This window comes from Cricetulus griseus, chromosome 2 (assembly GCF_003668045.3).
Source record: "Cricetulus griseus strain 17A/GY chromosome 2, alternate assembly CriGri-PICRH-1.0, whole genome shotgun sequence".
NCBI lineage: Eukaryota > Metazoa > Chordata > Mammalia > Rodentia > Cricetidae > Cricetulus > Cricetulus griseus.
The window spans coordinates 231,487,508-231,509,999 of record NC_048595.1 but is presented as its reverse complement, the minus strand read 5'-3'; the positions used below and the strand labels follow the sequence as shown (position 1 = coordinate 231,509,999).

Sequence of the window (22,492 nt, the reverse complement as noted above, 5' to 3'; positions counted from 1 at the left end):
CCCCTCCTCTTCTCCCCTTCTCTTTCTTCTAACTCCCTCTCCCCTCCCAGACATGCTCCCCATTAGCTTAGGAAATCCTGTCCTTTTCCCCTTCTCCAGGGGACCATGTATGTCTTTCTTAGGGTCTTTCTTGTTTCCTAGCTTCTCTGGCGTTGTGGATTATAGGCTGCTACTTCTTTGCTCTAGATCTAAAGCCCATATATGAGTGAGTATCGACCATTTTTGTCTTTTTGCCACTGGGCTATCTCACTCAGGATGGTTTCTTCTAGTTCCATCTATCTGCCTGTGAAGTTCAAGATTCCATTGTTGTTTTTTCCGCTGAGTAGTACTCCATTGTGTAAATGGACCACATTTTCTACATGAACATAGGCTTTTGAAACCTCAAACCCCACCTCCACTGACATACTTCCTCCAACTAGGCTGTAGTAGCATGATAAATAAAAGACCCAGATACTGATATTGGGGTTCAAGCTTCAAGCTGAAGATCAGAAAAACAAAGCAGCTGACCAATAGCTCTCGGTCCTGGCTCCACCAAACCTCAGACTGCAACCTCTCTTCAGTACAGCTGGAGCATCCTGAGACTTCAATGTCTTACTATCCTCAACGTGGCTGGAGAATGAATCCTGCGATTGACTACTGAAGACTCTGCTCCTATCTTTTATACCACTCTAGTGCTGGGATTAAAGGCATGTGATCCCAGGTGCTGAGATCATCTTCGCGTGAGCTGTGTGTGATCTGAGCATGAACAACAGCAGTGTGTCCAGGAGCTGCTCAGGCATGCAAAGCCCTGGTCTGTGTCCAGGACTATCCCAGACTGCTTCAACCAAGACTCGTGGGAGCATGGGAATGCTAAAGAAATGTCACTTCAGCCTTGCTGATGTCAAGGACAGCTTTCTCCTCTGGGTGTTGCTCCGTTCCCACCAGCCTAATGATAGTGGCTTCCCAGGGCTCAACTATAGTCCCCAACCTCAGTGACACTTCCTCCCACAGAATCCCAGCTCTGAGTTCCCAGGAACACTGCTGTCTTCTCCTGCTTCCTGGAGAGTTTCTTTTCTAGTCACCAGAGAGAGAGACGACAAAGGCAGACCAAAGAAAGAATTCTATGCAAGTCTAGCTGGGGAGCCAGTGAGTCTGTTGGATTGCTTACAGGAGCATGGTTCCTTGGACAGATGCATCACCCAAAGCTCACCCCAGCAGATGTGACAACTCATGAAAACTGCATCACAAAAACTGACCATGCAAAGTGCAAGGCAGTGCCCCCATTGGCTCTCCTCCTCTCCCAGCAATTGTGTACTGTTTGCATAACCTGAGGGAAGGGCCTGCAGAGACCCGTGTTTCTTGGAACTTTCTTGTGAGTTTACAGATTGTTCCTCCCCACCTGCCACAAGTGGTCACTCTACCTGGAGGAGACAGCAACACACCTCACTCTTCTTGTACTCTACAATGGTTCCTTCCTGTGTCTCTCACAGAAGCCAGGTGTGTGTCCCCCATCCCACCTGTCTTGCTTGCAGCAGAGTGGAATGGATACCTGAGGCTTCATCTCAACACAGCCTGCCAGTGCCCCTGGCAGCACTGGTGTGAGCATGCAATCCCACTACTGCCTGGGAAGGGTTCTATATCCTCTCTAGACTCACCAGGCCTGGAAGGAAGAAACTGTGGGGAAGGTTTTCTTGTTTCCTATAGTTGACTCCTGAAAGACTGGATCTGTTCAGCGAGTACTCACGTTACTATTATTACTTACATTGGCTAAAGCGTCACAGTCTATAATAACATGGCAAAACATGAATACTAAATTTATGGAGTATACCCTCCCCTCACCCATTCAACATGTCCCCAGTTATGCCATGGTTAAGTAAGAGCAATGATGAAATATAAAAATCCGTGTCTTACAGGAGTTAACTATGCATACCTACAACAAATACACTTTAAGAAACCATTCAGAAATATACTGAAATGCATGCAATTACTTAGTTTTTAAATTTTAATTTCGAAAGAGTTGTTTAGAAGGTTTTAGTTGATGCTAGGTGAGAAGCGAGATGTTGACATTGAAATGCCTGGTGCCCTGGAGACAACAGACATAGAGCTGCAGGCTTGGGGGCACCTTCGGGTGTTTTGTTCCCTCCTTATACCTGCCACACATGGAAGACACGGCTCCTGGGTCTGGGATGTGGCACTACTGAGCTTAGGGAGGCTGAAAGCTCAAGTTGGTGAACATTCAATCATTTAATATAGCTTGACCTTGAATTTGAGCCGCCACACTTTTTGTTTTTTCGGTTGTTCAAGACAGAGTCTCTCTGTGTAACCCTGGCTGTCTTGGAACTTGCTCTGTAGACCAGGCTGGCCTTGAACTCAGTGACCTACCTGCCTCTGCCTCCTCATGTACCTCCATGGGCCTGGCATCACATAAAATTAAAACCGACTCCAGGGCACTTCAGGGTTTGCAGCCACACCCATCAGCACTGGAACATTTCCAGGAATTTTTCACAGTCCTGTCTTCTGCAAGAGATGGAAGCCCAGCTGTGGCTGCTCTGTGCGAACACATGGCTTGGAGAGTGTGGGGGCCATTTCTGGGGCACTAAAGCTTAAGTCCCTCAGCCTGTCAGTGGTGTGAGCCTCCGGTCATTACAGTGAATTTCTGGGCTAGGCTGGCCTTGTACTCACAGTCGTCTTTGTGTATCTGAAACTCCCAGGCCTCACCTCATCCCAGCCCCATGCACGGGGAAGCCTCTCTCCACAAGTTCCATTGAGCAGTAGCTTTGCTTGGCCCACTCAGGGAGTAAATACTTAAACCTCAAATCTTCCAGAATTCCTAGACAAAGCAGGAACTCCAGAAGTTTCCAAATGACAAGCTTTATGAGAGGTGCATTATTGTAAAAACATGCTCCAGCAAATACCAAGATAGATAGGCATGGGTTGAGGTGGCACAGATGAAGCAAAGCCATCCTGGAGAGTTCTCCATACATGAGACCCCTGTGCCAGGAAGGTGTCTCTAAATGGCATGACAGTGGGGCAAGATGGGCTGGCACAGGGCTGAGACATGCAGCCAAGACCCCACCCAACACACCACCTGTGAGGGCCTGTGCATTTCTTGCACTTGACAGTTAAGGATTTGAACATAAGGCAACATTGCTTTTATCATATCCCGTAAAAATAGCAATTTGCTCCAGCCCTTGTAGCCCAGTGTTGAGGGTGGCACGTGCCTGATAACGGGAGGGTGACAGATCGGCCTGCACATGGGCTTCGGCATCTTGCTGGAAAGCATAATAAATTGTGCAGAGCCAAGCAGAGGACAGGGCCGGCGCCACTCCACCTCCAGTAGCCAAATAACTCAGCCCCGGCTCCGTAATTATGCTGTGTGAAAATATGGGATTAATTAGACGGCACACGCACATACTGTCGTGTCATTAAAGGCTGCCCGTGCTCTGAGCAGCTGCTGGCTGCCTCCAACATGAAAAGACAAAGTCCTCTGTTCACACTCCGGCTTATTATCTTACTTAAGGTCACTTAAGCAGCCTTTCCTGGGCGGGCCATGTGCCTGGCCCTTTGTCATATTAATTTCATTATTTTTACCTGCTGTAACAAAGGCTATGCTGTAAAGGATGATTTTCAGTAAAAATCATCCATCTGGGGCCTGGAAAGATAGGAGACAGGAGGTAGGACCCTTGCCCCAGGAGTGCCTCCAAGTTCAATTCAGATTTAACTGTTTAGATTCCTCTGGCACCGGATGCCCCAGGAAGCAGGCATGGACACAGAGGTCAATCAACAGGGACATGAAGCAGAGCCTGGAATGAGGAGAAGTAGGCATGCAGGGACAGACCCCCCACTCCAGAACTATGGTCACAGAGGTCTTCAGTAGCCAGGTCAGAGGCTTGAGGTCTTGACAACCCAAGGCTGTGAGGGATCCAGCTCCCAAGGCTTGGTGGTGCTGCCTGAGGAAAGAGGCTCTCAGTGGCTGGGCAGTATGTTCAGACCCTGCCTGCAATGCAGATGTCAGCTGACAGGGGAAAAGGGCCTTCTGCAGACAGAGCCACTGGCTGCATACTGTCCTTGCAGCAGATGGCCTTTGAGCCACCATGATTGGCCCGGGATACCATTCCCTTTAAGGAGCCAGCACAGAACACTCTGGAAAGACACAGGAGGAATGTTTGCAGGTGAGGCAGAACTTGTAAAACAAGGAGTGTACCAGATGACGACACACGCACACTAAGACATGCTCGCACACATACACACTCAGACACTGTCTCACACACGTACATTCTCTTAGATACATGTACACTCAGCCACTCCCTCCCTCACAAGTGCATCGATACTGCCGCATACACACAAATACAAATACTCATATGTGTGTAGCTTTATAGACACATGCCCACATGGACACACCAAACCACACAAGCATGTGCGTAAGCTAACATGTGGGGTCTCACTTCTCTTTACATTCACACGTATTGGATGAGTACACACCCACTTACACTTGTCCACACATGTTCCTACATGTGTCTCCATACATTCATACACACATACTATGCCAGGGCTTAGGGCTCAGGCTTCCTTGATAAACTTCCCTCCATTTGGGGGGGGGGGCACACGTTTCTGAAAAGGAGCTGGCGAACTTGGAACAGACTGGGCTCTGAAATGAGGACGGAGTTTATGTTCAGGGTTTTGTTTTGTCTTTTTCAGACTCCAGGGTGAGATTAAAAGGTTTTAAAAAAAAATCACCACCACCCCAACAACAACAAAAAACCTTATAAAAAGTTTCAAATAAAAAGAATCATCCCACTGAGAGCCAGGCAGTGGTGGTACTTGCCTTTAATCCCAGCACTCAGGAGGCAGAGGTAGGCAGATCTCTGATTCCCAGACCAGCCTGGGGTACAAGAGCAGAGCGAGTTCCAGGTTAGCTTCCAAAGCCACAGAGAAACCCTGTCTTGAAGCCCCCCCCCAAAAAAAAAAAAGAATCATCCCACTGAAATGTTGATGGTCCCATAGAGAAAAGCCCCACCCCTTTCTACCACATCAGGCTGTGAGCACACGCTCTCATCTTTTCAAACAGTGGATCCAGGGGTCCTTTATACTCAATTCTACCAAGAGCCATTGCAAGTAGCTATATCTGTGAAAATGGTCTGGGATGGCTGAGGGGGGACCACAGAGGGAAGAAATTCAGCGATTAGAAAATAAAGTAATTTAAGCTGAATTACACTCAAAATGACCTTTGCAGTAGTAATAGGCAATGTGAGGCAGGAAGAAGGAGCTGGAATTCAGCAGAATGAAGTCTGCCTTGTGGCTTGAAAAATGGGAAATTCAAGAGGGAGAAAGAGAGAGTGCGGGATGTCAAATGTAGGCTGATGGGAGAGAAGTCATTTATGGAAGGTTAGAGTCATTAGCAAAGGCAAAATGATTATAGGAAAGTTCTCAAAATTAAAGAGACTTTTTTATCACAAAAGAAAGAGACTTTATAGAAGGTGCCAATAAAAATGATGCCGTTGTCTAAAATAAATGCATGGGTGGACATTGTGAACCAGGCGGGCAGAACAGCCTCCAGGCCTCCAGATCTTTCCAGCCACAACCGTTCTGGAGGGTTCTTCCCTCCCTCTCACTTCATTTTAATACAACAGCTGTGATTTCATTCCCCAGGATATTCCTTTCTTCTCTTCACTAGGAATTGATTTCCTGAGGTTGTGAGTAATTTTCTAGAGAAAAGTTTTTTGGTCAATTTAGGAAAAACAAGGCTAAGAGAATATAACTTTGGATACAGGACACAAATATGTGAACTCAAACACACACACACACACACATGCACATGTGTCCACACATGCACATTTGTTATACATGAGAATGCACACAAGTTTGTTCAGTGGGACTCAGTGCCAATGAATTCATCTTTTATTTTTTGTGGTAAACCGTGTTCTATGACCATGCATTTGAGGTGAAGTGGCAAGACCCTCCCACCCACCTCGTTTCCCTAGAATTCTAATGAAAAAGCTAGACTGCAGATTTGAGAGCTGAATTTTCTACACTCCTTGAGACTGACTTGGTGCCACTTGCCCATCTGGGAGGGTTCTCCCTTAGGTTTTGGCTGGTCCTTCTAAGTGAGGCTGGTCATTCACTTAGCTTTGGAGCATCAGGAGCTTGCTCTCCAGCTGTTTCCTGTTGGTGGTAGAAGCACACAGCCAAGCATCAAGAAATTACTTCCTGGGGAGGGTCTGAGGGTTGCTGGGAGAGGAGAAAGCCTATGATCAAAACCCATCATATGGAAAAAAAAAGCCAATAAAAATTAGCACCGACTTTTCAAAAAGTTCCTTCCTACCAGTAATGAAGAAGGGGGATACTTGTTGATGCTTATGAAAGGCGCCTCTGAGGGAGTGAGACTTGGAAGGAATTGGCTCTCCTAGAAACTTCTGGAATACAAACGCAAAGCTTGAGTAACCTCGAAGTGGAGAGGCTCTGTGAGCTTCATGTGTCTGAGCATGTGGCAGTACAAGCAGACCCACGGATGTGGGAGAGGACAGTGTTAACATGTATGCACAGAGCCTTAACATTCCCTCTAAAAGATGTGGTCAAACTCCCTGCCCCTTGACTGAACTTTTCAAAGCATTTCTAGCAAATAGGATAAGGCAGAAATAATGGTGTGGGATTCTGGAGGCTAGCTCGTAAAGGACACCAAAGCTCCAGCTTCTCAGATCCCTTCCTCTGGGAAAAATGCCCCAAGGTATGAGGTCACCCAGAAGCCAAGTGGTTCCCCCTGCCCAGTCAGTCAGATGACAGTAGACCCTGCTGACTCCTTGACTTTGAGCTGGGACCCTATAAGGTAAGTTAATTAAAACTCCAAATACACAGAATTTACTGTTATTTATACCATCATATCTTCAGGAATTGATGGCACCGTCACAGGTAACTAGTGCAGCCAGGATGCAAAATGATCTGATCAGTTTTTTAAAAAAGACCATTCTGGATCGTAAGAAAGAAATCATAGAAACAAAGACACCATTGCCATGGTTCAGGCAAGAGATATTTGTGAGTGGTCTGAGTGGTGGTTATGGAGGTGTGTGGGACTTGAGGCATGATTATTAAGAGGAAGGAAAAGCACTTTGGGGGTAACTTGTCTGCAGAAACTAAGAGAGAATGTGTCATCAAACGAGACAGGGAAACTCCTGGAGAGAGAAGGATGTATGTATCAAGGGTTTTGTTTCAACATTCGTGTGATGATGGCAATGATGATGTTGACACGAACAGTATTGATGATACTGGCGATAGTAGGGATAATGAAGGTGATGATGATGGTGGAGGTGATGAAAATGGCGAAGGTGACGGTCATGATGATGGTGGTGGTGGTGGCAATGTCTCAAATAAAGGTAGTGATGGTGGCACTTGGGATCACGATAGCAGGGAAATGATAGTGATGATGGTGATGATGATAAAGTGTAGACGGTTATAATAATGGGAAAAGTGGTGAGTGATGGCTATCTCTGTAGTGATGGTGAGGACAGTGATGATGGGAGAAGGGACAAGGGCGGTAACCATTTATGTTCTTTGAACACTTATTCTTTGTTGGGAATTGTTATAGCTGCTTCCCTATATTAACTCTTATAACATCATGAGGGAGAATGCATTAAAGACATGTTAAGGAATGTATTCAGTAAATAAAGTCTGTTGATGCTTGTGAGGGATTTCCAATGCAAGGATTATCCAAACAAACACCCCCACCCCCCGCAGAATGATGACATCTGTTAAGCTGAAAATTTCTGCGCTCACAAGTTTAGCACCCTCCACAACCTGCGGCAAGATCCAGGAATCTGTATTTTAACAAACATCCCTAGGATGTCTGTGACTGATGGTTTAAGGCAGTGATTTCCAAATGCAGGCTGATTCCTATGTGTGTTGAACCAGCTGAAGGTTATGACAAAGAGTAGTAGAATGTGAACTACCAGCATATCTGAACAATAAGGACAAAACCTGCTTTGTGAGCCTTCCTTTCCACTGTGTCTAAAGTATGTGGGTCAAAGAGAGATCGGTCAGTTTCAGATTCACCAGCCTAGGGTACACAGTTTGACAAGGAGGCAGAGTTTGTACACTGGATTGGCCACTAGTGAGGTGCTCTAGATAGTCAGTTCCCGTAACTTGGGTTGGATCAAAAAAAATCAGAGGGGTTTGTGTAGGTGGAGATGTATCCCTACCTATCACAGAGATTTCAGTCTCAAGGTGGGCCTGGATCACTTTAGAGCACCTATGTTTCCAAGGTGCTTCCCTCTTCCTCCCTGATGCTTCCTTCACCTTCTGATTGGAGTAGAGCCCAGCACCCATCTCTCTACTGATACTTCTTATGCTGGCAATGAAGAGCCAGTGTGGAGACCGAGCAGGAAAGGGTCAGATCCAATCCATGTTGGGAAGGGACTCTGGCAGTGAGAGGCAGAGTGAGAAGGTTAGAGGAGCCCAGACCACAGGGCGGGTTCTGATGACTCAGGTTAGAGATGGTGACATTTCAGTGTCCTTTCCTCTACACAGAAGCAGTGGGTGGGGCCACAGCAGGCAGGTGTGTAGGGGCTCCTCAAGGGCAAGGCCTGTTCCTACTTAGTGGCCACCACCAAGTTCCCATCCTCTCCTAATTCTATGCATCATGGAGCCTGGGTATTTGGGATAGAAATCTAGCAGGCTGGCTTTAAAGGCTATCTGTGTGTTATCGTAGGAGGGAAATCCAGAGCCAATGCCTACAGTGACGTCTATACTTTGGGGAGTTGAAGAGGAAAGCTCTTTTCTTTTCCTTCCAAGTTCAGAACCAGTTGAAGAACCGATGTCAAGGATGTGTAGCATTGCTGCTAATAATCTGACGTGTCTGGCTTTAAACCCAAGGCTAATGACACTATCAACTTATCCCACAGTGTCCCCTTTCCTCACATGCAGTGTCAGCTCTGGGGGACATCCAGGGCAAATCTGACTCAGCCAGCAAGCAGACAGTTCCTCAGGATAGAATGGACAAGAAAAGAAAGTAAACTGAGTTCATTTGGCCTCTACCACAACAAGCCTGGCAGCTATCTTATATAGGAAGTTCAAAGCAGTTCACCCTCATGGTGGGTGTCAGCATGCTTCCGTCTTAGGATTAAGACCACATATTTAACTCTTTCCATTTGGCTGCTGCTGAGGAGGGTTGGGAGCAGGTTACGGACCATCAGATACCTTGGTGCTGTCACATATGCCCTAGGGGAAGCAGGTGGGCTTCAGAACAGAGTCCTAACAAGAGCAAGGTGGCCAGCAGCTCCTGTAGTGAAGTCTGAGATGACGTATCTGGTTAATCCACTATGGGCACTGGTGTTCCCTGGGTGGAAAGATCCACAATTGCCCAAACTAAAACAACAATATCAAAGGCATCAGCACTCAGGAACCCCCTAAGCCAGAACACCTGTTAAGCAGCCTTTTGCTCTGGGAGCACAGCTACTGCCCTCCTGCCACAGGGGAGACTCTCCACACCACGTGGCTTTATGCTTCTGGAAATAGCCCATTCAATCTCAGCTGCACCGGAAGACATGCCTTCATTAGTCTCTTTCTATACATTCAAAGTGAGTCATGCAAAATCATCTGAGATGCAAAGAGCTGGCAACATCTGAGTGTTCCTGACTGACGATTTAAATATAACTCGTGGAAGTTATTTAGTATGCAATAGTATGAAATTCGGCCTCTTGCTCAGATAACTAAACATGACCAAGATTATTACTACATAGCTAATTGGTAGGAATTACTATCCATTCATTTGAATTTACAGATTCAATTACTTTTCAATAGAAAAATCATGTGTGTTTGTGTGTGTGTGTGTGTGTGTGTGTGTGTGTGTGTGAGAGAGAGAGAGAGAGAGAGAGAGAGAGAGAGAGGAGAGAGAGAGAGAGAGAGAGAGAGAGAGAGAGAATGTGTGCACACATTTTCAGTAAGTCTATTGGAAACTAGTGAAATGATATGCTTTCATTCTATGGGCTGTGGACTGAAATATCTCTTTGTTTGGACATCTTGCACTGTGGCCAGTGATTTGGCAATTTCCTGATACTATCAGGCTTTGAAGCAAAGGGAAGAGGAGCATGGCTTAGAGCCAATCCGTCAGCCAAGCATGGCAAGGCAAATGGGCATCAATTCAGCTAGAGAGGAAAGTGTCACTTGTTTTTACAACAGAGGACTATTTACTTCCTACTACATTAGTACATTTATGCTTTTCTAATGATCAGAAAACCAACACTACTCAAACACTAGGGTGAAGGAGGCCTTAGCAGAAGACAGCAGCAACAGCTCTCCTCTTCCTGTCCCCTCTCCACGGAGCTTTCCGTCCTGCTGTGGCTCCACCTCTTGGACCAGTTCACCTGCTGCTTTGTTCCTCCAACCAGAGGCAGCTGCTCCGCCTAATTCCCAGGCTCTCCAGCCCTGATACCCACCCACAAGCAGCCTTCTAATACATCAGTGCTGTTTCCTTTCTGTCTCCCCCTATGGCTAGCTTGGGTAGGGAATGACCAGACAGTGACATTTTTCCATCTAGGTAGGAAATGGTAATGGCAATTTGATGATGCTAAAGTTGTGACAATCTTAGACACTGTTGACTTCCCAAGATGAAGGAGTCCATATTCTTAACACCATTTTCCTTCTCACCCCCACTTCTTAATTAAAGGATGGTTTATATTTAATTCATATTCATAGTATGGGCATCATGATTATAAATATTATTCATGGATAAACCAGATATTATATGGTACTAACACTTGATACTGTATGTGTGTGTTCAGGTTTTTCTGATGTTAATCACAATCTCACTATTCTTACCAGTTTAATTGTCACATGTTCCACTCATTCTAAACTATGCACACCTCCATGACCTATTTTCTATCCATGTCAATACTATTATCATTTCTTTTCTAAAAAAATTACGCCTGTGGGTGTTTTGCCTACACATACTAAGTGCAGACCTGGTTGCCACAGAGGCCAAATGGGAGCCTCAGGTCATATGTACTGGAATGACAGATGGTTGTGGACAGCCATGTGGGTGCTGGTAATTGAACCCAGGTCTGTTGGAAGGAAGCCAGTGCTCTTAACTGTCTTGCTCCTGTCATTTCTTTCACTACAGCTCCCCCTGTGTGCTCTGCTAAACACTACCCTGTGCATTTCCTTTATCTACTTTGTGTCTATCTTTGTTTCTGAATCCTGGGACTAATTAAGCTTCTTCCAGAATATATTTTCAGTATTTTTGTGAAAAAAGAACAAGGAAGGAAAATCTTCAGAGGGATTACATACCTGATAATCTTTATTCCATCATTGCACTTAATTGATAGTTTAGCAGTATATAAGATTCACTGTGGCAACAAAAGAGGTCACACACACACACACACACACACACACACACACACACACACACACACACACACACACACACCAACCCAGACCAGTTTCCTTGGCCTTGCGCCTCAGTTTACTTTGAGTTGTCCACATCATTTACACAGACACATGACTTGGAAGGAGCCTCTGGACCTAGACAGTCCAGAGTATTCCGAGTATAGCACAGTACACCTGTGCAGCCTGAAAACAAATCCTATTTTTGGGAAGATGGCCAAGTGCAGTCCCACCTCCATGGGCTTACAGTTTCCACAATGCAATGGTAGTACATAGTTTCAAGCAGAGGGAGTTGCAGAGGAAGAATGGGTCCACTGGAAACTGTTTCCAAGCCAGTAAGAAGAGGAGTCTTAGTGGAGGTCATTGTGAAGAGCAGACACTGGTCCTGCATGAGATTGCTGGGGTCCAAAAACCTTGGCCTCCACCCCCACACAGTCAGGAGAGTGTCCATCTTTCAGGCAGCCTGTATTGCCCTATCCACGGAAGCCCCCGATGGAGAGCCCAGGAATGTGCAATCGAAGGACACGGAGAGAAACCAGAATGGGAAGAATAATAACGAAGAGGCTTTGGGATCTGTAGGATCACCCAGAGACAGCAATTGCATGCACGCATGGGTCCTAGGTCTGCTCATCTCCCTGCAGCAGAGCCTCCTAGTCTAGGTGCTGTGTCATGCAGCCTGAGCTTGGCACCGCCTCACAGGCCATGGAAAGACATTTGTCACCACTGACAGGACCTGCAGTGACAGTCTGGGTAGCTCACAGGACCCAAGCCATTTTCAGACTGACGACATAAACCACCTTGCTGGATCCTTGCTTCTTTGAGCAGCCCATTACCAGCAATATTCCGTGAAGCAAGACCCTCCGATTTGAATTCCAACTTTTTGGGGACACATTGCCATCAGAGCCATGCACAGCCTGCATTATGACTGTGGTAATCCTTTGAACAACTCATGAATAGCTGCCTAGTCTTGGGGTACACTGACAGAGAACTTATCCCATCCTAAATTCTCAAAAGGCTGATGAATGCTGGGACACAGTATCGGTTCATGGAATCTCATGAATGGGTTCATCTGACAAGATCTGAGTTCTATCAGCTCCAAGGCCCAGACTGAGCTTTGGTCCTCAGCTCAGAATCACACCAGCACACTTCCCATTTAGGTCTGCAGAAGTCTTCTGGAATAATTCCAGACCCATGCCCAGCAAGTATATCCCCTTCAATACCCTAGGTCACCAGGGCTACACAGTCTTCCAGACCTGGAGATGCACAATGCTTTCTCTCCAAACTCACACTGCCATTAAGCACCCAGCATCCTGTGGGGTGTGGGGCCACTTGAGTCCCTAGTAATTAGAAGTCCCTTATCTTGTCCCACTGTGTGTGCAGTACCATAGGACCATGAGCTCCAGTCTTCTTGCTTGCTCTCAAGTAGGGACTGGAGACACTGCCCTGACTTCTGGGAGAGGGTGACAATTTGTGGAACATTTATTTTGGGGCATGCCCCTCGGCTCTTCCTCCCAAGAATTGTTTCAAAGATGGACGGGTCTAGACACTATGCATGGGTCCAGTTTTCAAGTATATTTAGGATATTGAAAGTGTACATTTCAGAGTTGACAGGGCACTCCTCCCTCCCCTTAGAGCTTTCCCCCACTCCAGCTTTCTCCTGGGACAGTACTGAGACGCTGCTAGGCTAAAAGCAAGGTTTGTAGTTAAGGGCCACCTGGCATGTCCTTGTTTGCTTGCTTTGTCTCTGGACTTCTTGCCAACTGTCAAAGATCTTTCTCCAGAAAAGAAAATGTCACAATCATTCCAGATGACCTCAAACATGTTTCCTGTCATAACATGTCAAGAGTCCAACACCTTAGGGTAGAAAAGAATCAGTATATAAGCAAGTAAAATTTTTAACAAGAACAGCCTGGTGCCATGGGAATAAATTTTGATACTTTCTTTAAGATTACGATGATTATGAGTGAAGGTTATACCTATAAAAAGCCAGAAAAGTCACCTTACTATGTGTAATAAGCCTGTGAACCTGATATGACCTTTGTCATGAGGTTTAGTCCCAGGTTTCTTCATCAAATATGTTCTGGAATATGATGAGAATGTGATCAAACTGGTTTGACCAAAAGACTGTAGGTTCAGCATGCATTTAATTTACTTCCTTCTGAAGAGCTGTGTTGAGGAAACTGAGACTGCAGATGGGAAGGGCACTAAGAAGATTAGAATGGAGGGCAAACAGAGAATTCATGTCCTAACTTTTTTACTCCCTCTAGATGGTTCCCTGAGAAGATCAGGTGTGCACCCTGGTGAGACACCGAGGGTGACACGGTGCACACGCTCTGACTTAGGTGTCACCCTTGGGAACAGTTTGGGAAGAGCTCCTTGGGCTCTGTGAGGCACAAGGAGGGAGGTAACATAGTCCTGTAGGACGTTGCACTTGAGATAGGCATGCCAGCCCCTGCAGAAGCAACCCCAGGGAGGGTACTGCTTGCTAACTATGCTGTTATGTAGGTATGTCCCATGCCCTGGACATTTTCATGGCTGAGAAACTGTAGCTGGTCCAAGAAGTGTGAATCCTCCACTGTCACCAAAAAAGGCTCAGCTCCTAGCTGTGGGTTTGGAAAACTGTGAATTTCAATGGGTCTGATGTTACAACTGACATCTAAACATCTTTCATCTTCTGAAGCTATGTGGAACAAGTCAGGAGCTGCATCTCCCCCCAGACTGTGGCCAGTTGCTGTGGACACTACTGAGGCTGCAGATGTCCTTTCTGCTCTGCCAGAGCAAGGCTACTGGCTGACCATGTGTCATCCAGAGCAGCTTTCTAACGGGTCCTTCACTAGTCTGGAATCCAGTTTGGAAATGAAAGGGAAGTATTTCCCTTTGTGTAGGTTTTAATTCTCCCCCGTAACAGGCTATTTGGAGAGTAGTGTGAGAAGTAGAAGAAAATAGAGAATTTGATTCTGACCCTAGAGAAGGGCCTGGATGCTCCAGTTTATCCTGGCGGTTAACTCCTCTTTTGATGATGGTCAGAGTCATGTAAAAGTTAGGTCACTTAAAAAGAATTTTTTAAAAGGTATTGCAAATGCAGGCCACGGCAGAAGAAACTGTTCTTTGCTGGAGATATGGAGGATTCACTGATTTAAATCTGGGAATGGTCTTTGTGACCGCATCCCAGTGCTTCAGACTCTGGCCCGTTGCAGCCAGCTCTGGGGACATTTCTCAGCTTGGTCCCAAATGCAGGAAGAGCAACCAGAAACCTGGCCTGGGCAAGGGCTCAGCTGTGGGAAGAAGCAGGCCATTGCCTCAAGCTTCCTTGTCAGGTAGGAGATCTCTAGGACACCCTACTTCATTGATTTTACAAACCAAGGAGCCAAGAGAAACAGGAGTTTCCCAGTCTGCCCCTGTGTTTTCCAGTTGGTGAACAATAGGCACTGGTCCTGATCCCTGAATTTCATATGCCAATCTTTCGCCAATTACCCTTTCCTAGGGTTGATAACAAAGGTAGAGCGTAGTATACACTAATTCATGTCTTTAATTCCCACTTAAAAGACATGAAGGCAAAGCCTGCTCCTTCCTGTTGGGTTGGAAGCAGCCTTCCTGAACAGCAGTAGGGCAGGACAGAGGTGAAGGTCCATACCTCATGTATTCCTGGAGCTGCCCTTTGGTCCCCTGGAGTTTCCACAGCGTCTCCATCAGAGTAGGTGGCCAACAACATGGGCAGTGTGGCTTCAGCCTGAGCCCCAGCACAGACACCAATAGTCCCAGTAGATTGACAGGCCTTCCCAGGCAGCTTGTCTGCCCTGTCTTTATCTCCAGTTATAAAAGCAGTCCCAGGTTTTCTCATCAGCCACAGCCATGTCTCCAAATGGCTTTTCAGTGTCAGACCCATCAGGAAATTAACTCATCAAGCAGTGACAGCTGCTAATTTTTCCCCTTCCATGTCAGATGGATCCGCTGCTGAAGCTAATCATGAATCACCCACCCCTGATTAGAAGGTGCTTCCGAAACACATAACTGCCACCCCGGCCAACTTTTTCTCCATGGAAAATGATATCACCCTAAAGGAGTACAAAAATGAATTGTATTTTCCAATGCGATGGAACAGAACGCTGCTTAAGTTAGCTTTTGTACTGTCTTACATGGGGGCTAATATACAGCGAGGGAGGTGACAGGGACTGTTCTCTGGTGCCAAGTGAATCATCTTTCCTCTTCCTAGGTCCCACTCCAGGCTAAGAGTTTAGGTTGACTCCTCAATTCTCTGCTTAGGCCTTCCTTCCTTCCTTCCTTCCTTCCTTCCTTCCTTCCATCCATCCTTCCTTCCTTCCTTCCTTCCTTCCTTCCTTCCTTCCTTCCTTCCTTCCTCCCGCCTGCCTTCCTTTCCTTCTCCCTCCCTCCTTCCTTCCTCCCTCGAGGAAACAAGTGTGATGGAGCTGGAAGGCAGATGTTTTGTGTGGCTGGGATTCTCCTAGCCAGTGGCTAGTGGGAAGTGGGGTCAGGCTCCTCACAGAGCAGAGCTGGGTGGGGCTGCTGGGCCAGGTGTCTTGGCTGTGTTCTAGGTAGAGAAAGCTAATAAGGACTGAGGCCTCACCTTCCATCTCCTAACTTTGACAGCTTTTTGCTTGAGGGACATTTATCTGATGTATCTATGGTCATTTGAGAGCCTCCTTTTAAAAATACCTCCTAGTAAGAAGGCTGCTGTTTGGTCAGGATCCCCACTAACAGTATCTGGTGGACCTGGAAATCCAACTGGGCTCCTCATCATCCACCCACCTCATGCCCCAAGTGGCAATGATGTTTGGCCAGCTTAGCCCGAGTCCCCTGGTGTCAGTCCATCCTCATGCCCAACACAGCTCTCACTAAACTTCAGCACTGAGCACAGTTTGATCCCAACGTCCCTCTTCTCTTGCTGGAAGTATCTTGGATAATCTGTGATTGCTTTTCACGCACTTTTAGCTGGTAAGTGACAGGGATTCCCAAAGCTATCGGACCCAGTCTTAGTCCACATCCTTGTCCTTCACAGGAAACCAGTATGTGAAAGCCTCACTCTCTGCATCAGCCTGCCTGGTTTACTTGTTGCAAGGATGCTTAGCAGGGACTACTGCTACATCTCTCGGGGAGGGCTGAGGCCTCTCACAAAGATGACGGTGTGAGTCACGTGAGAGCATCACACTAAATGACCTTGTATGACAGTTACTTCTATGTCTAGAAATGACCATCTCACTTTGTGATCCTCCAAACCACCGACACTGAACAAATTTCAGCATGGAAGTTGAAGTCTTATCTATATGCTAACTTGGAAATCAGTCTTCCCTGCCTGCATGCAGAAATCCTTGGGGCTGGATCATTCAATTGGCTGTAGCTTAATATAAACACAGTCTTCTGGGGTTACAATCTCTATGTAAAAATGTCATTGGCCAGGCTTTTACTTCTTTAAATTGTCACAGTTTTCTGGGGTGGGGGTGGGGAGACCTTAAGGGAAGCTGTGAGCTCACTGTGCTGTCTTTATAGACAATCCACGCCTCAATGAGTGTCCTTTGCTCACAAACTCTGCCGTGCCTCATTACTCTGAGGCACACATTTGTGTATGTGCTTCTTAAACTCCCTTACATTCCAATAGTTGTGTAATGAGAGAGAAAAGAGAGGTAACATTAACCTAGCTCTATAGGTAATTACAGGATACAATAGCTTGGAGAAGCCTTTGCAATCTTTCTCAGTCTAAGAACACCTTCTGTACAGTTTTTTTTTTTTTTTTTCTTATGCAAAGACCTGCTCTTTTCATCGTGCATACAACGTGATTGCTGGTTTGACACTGCAGGCTACACTGGTTTTATGAAGGATTAAATGCCACCTGAGACATATTTATCCTAAATAAATCACACACAGTAAACTACAGCATGTCAGTGTCAACGCCCTGGACTGTAGCGGAAAGGTTAGCCATACAGGGCTCTGCAAAGGCAGGAATTAGCATTGAGCCTCAGGACCGCAGGGCCGCATGCCCACGCAGGAGGTGATCAAGAAGAAATATCTGCACTGAAAACCACCCCCCCCCGCCCCTTTTAACATGTATGAGGAGCCTGGAGAGGGCCATCACTTTGTAAAGGTCACCTCTATCCTGATAACAAACGGGAGTTGATCCTGTCACTGTTTGGCAAAGACATTGTTTAAGAGGAGTTGAGTAGTCCTGCCATTTTTAGGAAGCAGGAGTAGTCACACTTAGCTAATTATGAGTCAGTGTCAAAGCTCAAGTTTTACCTTTTCTTATTATTTTGCTGGGCGGTTGGCTGGGTGTAGGGAGCTGGCCCTGGAATGGACGCAAAGAAACCAGGAGGCAAGAGGCCAGTTCCTGGTGGTGCTCTCACTGTGGCCTTAGGAAGGGATTTAAATGGCTCTTGTGCTGACTCAGAGACTGGCCTGGGCTATTTGCCATTTATGTGATGGCATTGGGCTGCAGAAGTTGTCTGCTACACATGAAGGGGTTAAAACAGGGAGGGCAGAACCTCCTTGGCAGGCTGGCCGGCATGGGCATTGCAAGCGCGGTCTTGGCTGGCTGACTACTCAGAGCACGCCATCACCCTTAGTTTAATGCTATAATTTTATTTCAAAGAAAACAACAAAAACAATTTTACCTCAAAGGAAAGGGGTATTTTACAATTTTGAAAAAAAAAAAGCAATGAAATCAAGAAAAATTACCAGAACATAAACCTACATCCAGCACTTGCAGTGAACCCACCATGGAGCAGGCAGTGCTGGGAGGGCAGGGCAGGGGGTGGGCTTCTACTGCATGTCCAATGTCAACCTTCCCAGTCTCAGAAAGTCCCATATCAATCCTGGAAAAAAGACACCCATACAAACAAATATTTGCTATAAAAAGCAATGAGTGGTATTTTCCACAGTGGACATCTCATGTACAGATGCCATGGTATGAAATGAATTCAGGATGAGAGTCAATGGTCTTAACCAAGGTGGATCTTAACTTAATAAAAATTTCAAGACTTTTCTCAAACCACAGACTAAAGATTTCTCTTGTGCAGAATGGCCATGGCAAAGGAAACACCTAAAATATTTGCAGAGAGGAAATTTATACATAAAATGAACTAACAGGCTTCCTTTGGTCTGGGGACACCATTATCTCAAACTTAATAACAATAAAAAACAATGTGTTCACTGCTTCAAGATGTAGTCTTTGTAGCTCCGATTTTTAATCGGACATGGGAGGAGATGACAGAGCTGCACAAATAGCAGCAGGTGCGGATGGTCTGAGGCCAGAGACATTTCCTATTTTCCATCGGGGATGCCATCCTTTATCTTTTGATGACTAAACAGGGAACTTGTATGGGAGAAAAACCAGAGACAACTGCTTCTCAGCACAGTGGTGCTTGAAGGGCAAGGGCCATGAGCCAGGTTCAATCCTGCCCACCCATGCTCCTGAGGTCGCTGGGCAACCTAGGTGCAGGCTTGGCTCTGTGCTGCTCTCTGGTGCCTTTTCAGTGGCCGATGTTACCCCTGCCTGAAGGGCCTGTTCAGCACACCTCTGAAGTAAACATTACAAGCAAAGCTTGTTGGCCACTCTGCTGGCCTGAGGGGATCTTTGCACACTGCCCTGTGCCCGGCATGGAGGCCTGCCTCATGCTTCTTGGAGCTCAGTGTTTTCTCTTTGGCTCTGGATCACTGTGGCAGCTGGGGAGCCATCCTGTGTGTAGATGACCATGCTGGTCAACTGTTCTGTGCTGCTTGCGCCCACGGCCTCAGCGCCGAGTGCAGCCCCAGCCTGCAGGATCTCTGGAGAGCTGGCTGTCTCTATCACAGTGTGGGAGTAAACACCTGTGTCCTCCTGTACACCTGGAGGCAACTCTGTCACAATGTAGTGGGTGGCACCCTCCGGGAAGTTGCTGTTGGATTCCCGGACCATGGCTTGGACCAGCTCTTCTGTTACAATGATCTGTGAGATCTCCCCTTCTGACTCTACCAGGTCCACGTGTTCAGCTGGTACCCGCAGGCCGTGGGTCTCGGTATCCTGCATGATGAACTGGGAGCCTTCTCCGGCCACCATGTGGACGGCACCCTCCTCATTCACAATGACCTGGGTAACACCATCCTTCATCAGCTGGCTGGCTGCAGCTGTGTCACATACAGCAAACTGGAGGACTCCCTGAACCATTTTCTTGAAGGCTACCTGGGCTCGTTCCTGAGATGTGATGATGGCCGAGGGCCGGACAACCTGTGTCAGTACTTCCATGGCTGCTTGACTCTCCTGACCATCTTGGAACAACTGAGTCTCCTCGGCCTCTGTACTGGCATGAGCATGGGCTGCTTCCTGGCTGGGCAGCTGGATCAGCACATCCTTGTGGCTGGGCCTACCCTTTTCCTCATGCCCTGACCTGTTTTCCACCTCTCCCAACTCAGTGACAGCACACAGTAGTGCATCTAAGGCTGAGGAGGTGTCAGATGGAGGGACTGAAGCCTCTGAGAGACTTAAGATCTCCTGCTTGGTAACCTGCTGTATTACAGCACCACCTGGACTAAGGGCCTCATCCACACCGTGGCTTTCCATAGAGCCCCCCATGACAACCACTTGGGTGGCTCCATCTGCCAGCTGCTCCTGGAGGATAGGTCCAGGGGCCACACTGCCCACATGAGCCCCATTCTGACTCGTGGCAATGACCTGCCCATGTTCTGTGATGTGGACCACCCTGGCCACTTGGCCAGCCATTGCCAGGGTCTGCAGCGTGGCTGCAGCAGTCTCCTCCACGGAGGCATCTAGGGCAAACTCCCCATCATAGCCCTGGATGATGATGACCTGCTGGACCTGCTCGGGGGGTGAAGCCTGCCTCTTGCTGCTCCTCAGAGACTTCTCCTTGACAGGTGACTCCTCTGCCAGCGTGGCTGCAGTGAAGGGGCTGTCTGTTTCCACAAAGGTGGCTCCTTGTCCTTTTAGGCGGCACTCATAGGACTTGGACACGATGCCTGTGGGAGACAGGGACCAGTTAGAGTGTGGAAAGAGGACATCAGGGTTCAGGTTGGCAGCTCTTATGCAGCCTCAGCAAAGCATGTGTGGCCCTCTCTGTAGAGGCCAAGGAGTCCCAACTCGAAGCACTGAGGTTGCTCAGTCATGTCTGCCTTTACAGGGTTGTTAGGAGATGCACTCTCCCACACTCATGGGGCACCTGTCCAAACCTGATTCTTTACAGTAGTGTTGGTGTGTGGGTTCCTGGGGTAGAGCATGTCTGTGAGGGAGGGATTTTTAAATGAGGTGGAAGACCCACCTTGGCTGTGGGAGGCACCATTCATGGGTTGAAGGCCTGGGCTGGAGGAAAAGGAGGAAGGGGACTGTGCACCTGCATACACTGTGGCTTCCTGACTGTGGCAGCAGTGTGTCCAGCTGCTGCAAGCCCTGCCACGATGGACACATCTCTTTTAAGTTGCTGCTTGTCAGACATTGTCACAGCAGTGAGAAAACTGCCACACATGGTTCCTCTTACCTCCAACAGCAAGGACTGTGAGAAGAGCCAGCTGGAGGCCAGCAGTAGGATCTTTGAACCCAAAGGAAAACCTTTTCTTAATGTCCAAATACCAAGTCCAGTGTATTTGTTTATTCAGTAAGGATAATGAAAGCTTTACATATTAAATTAAAAATATTCTACTAATAAATGTAGCTTTAAGAGTTCATAGGAACAAATACTTACTGAACCAAAGTGAGAGAGGTAGCTCAGTGTGGCTCTGTTGAGCTTTATGGGCTGGGCACTGTGCCAGGTCCAGGGCACAGAAATATAAACAAAAGCCCTGGGTACTTGGAGTCTGGAAGATCTCCCCAAGTTGGCCTGAAGGGCAGGCTCTGGGGGCCCAGTGAGCAGCTCATTTCACCTGTTCAGTTCAGGTGCCCCATGTGGAAAAGGAGACACAATCATCAAAGCTGTGTCTGCTGACACTTCTGTAGTGGCTCAGACACTGTGGAAGGGACACGCAAAGCTGAAGAGATGCAGAAACCACACACTCAGGCTTCAGGACAATACTGATGGGAAGGGGCTGCTAAAGAACCATGACCTGGGCCTTAGAGGACAGGAAGATGCCTGGAGGGCAAGGCAGAGAGCAGTCCAGGGGGGCATGAGTGGAGGCTCCTGGGCATGCTCACACACCCCACCTATGACATCTGTGGATAGAAACCTGCTGAATGCTTATTTTAAAAATAAAAATGAACTGTGACACGGGAACACCAGAATGTGTGCTTTCCTGTGTCAACCTCAAATTCCTTTTAGTGAGGACATCGGGACTCTGAAAAGACAGCTAAGACCCTTGGGATGTGTGCAATGGCAGTAAACGATGAGAGGGATGACCTGCTTTGTGGAGGAGGAGGGGACAGGAAGGAAACACAGGGGAGAAGCTAGAAGGGGAACTCTGCCAATCACCTGGCCTGGGGCTATCAACAGGCCAGAGAAAGGAGGTGCAGGCTTCTGCCCTGCCACTCACCCAGCCATTCTATTTTAGGCTCACCCTGTGATCTGAGGGCTACAAGCCCACAGTTGAGCTGCCTGCCCAGGAAGTCAGGGTGTATGAGCCCTGACAGGACTGGGCTGGCTTAGGAGAGAAACCTTTGAGTCCATCTTAGAACAGCAGCACAGATGGGAGGAAAGCTGGTCAAAGAGGGCGGAGGCCTGCAGCATGGATGGATGTGGGACACACGCGTGCACACCTACCTTTGTGAGCGCATGTGGAAGTCCGTCCCTAGGAATTGCTTTCGTAAGGAGAGGATGACTCTAACTAGAGCTCCTGCTCTCTCCTAGCTCCTCTAAAACAGTCACTGTCATCCCCTCTCCTCCCCAACAGGAAATCATCCACTCACATCTGCGTTCAGCAGTCCCTGTGTCCACAGCGTCTGCATTTGAGACAAAGCCCCTCACACTCTCACTTACATGTTCAGTTTTAGAAAACTACATGCTTTCTCCTTACCATGGGGTATGGGGGGGGTATTAAGACTTGTAGCTCAGCATTTATCGTTATTCCCCTTAAAGACAGCAAGTTAGTCTGAGGCGCAGGCCTCAGATAGGGCCTCTGGGTAAGGACAGCATTTGGGGTTGATGGCAGGAGTTTCTGGTCTTGTCTGCCAAGAGGACATGCCCAGACTACAGGACCTCTGTCCTGGATTCGGAAG

At 47.4% G+C, this 22,492-nt stretch overlaps 1 protein-coding gene across 3 annotated transcripts in view; it reads right to left on the bottom strand.

The window, feature by feature from the left end:
- Positions 1-17,919: 17,919 nt before the first annotated feature.
- Znf407 (zinc finger protein 407) overlaps positions 17,920-22,492 on the bottom strand; it is a 379,395-nt gene continuing 374,822 nt past the window's right edge. For 2 of the 3 annotated variants that reach the window (XM_027403715.2, XM_027403716.2), the window contains exon 9: positions 17,920-20,310. In XM_027403715.2, coding sequence (XP_027259516.1) covers positions 18,971-20,310 — 1,340 coding nt within the window. In that variant the 3' untranslated portion in view covers positions 17,920-18,970. The remainder of the gene's footprint in view (positions 20,311-22,492) is intronic. The other variant, XM_035440299.1, reaches the window with a different exon arrangement.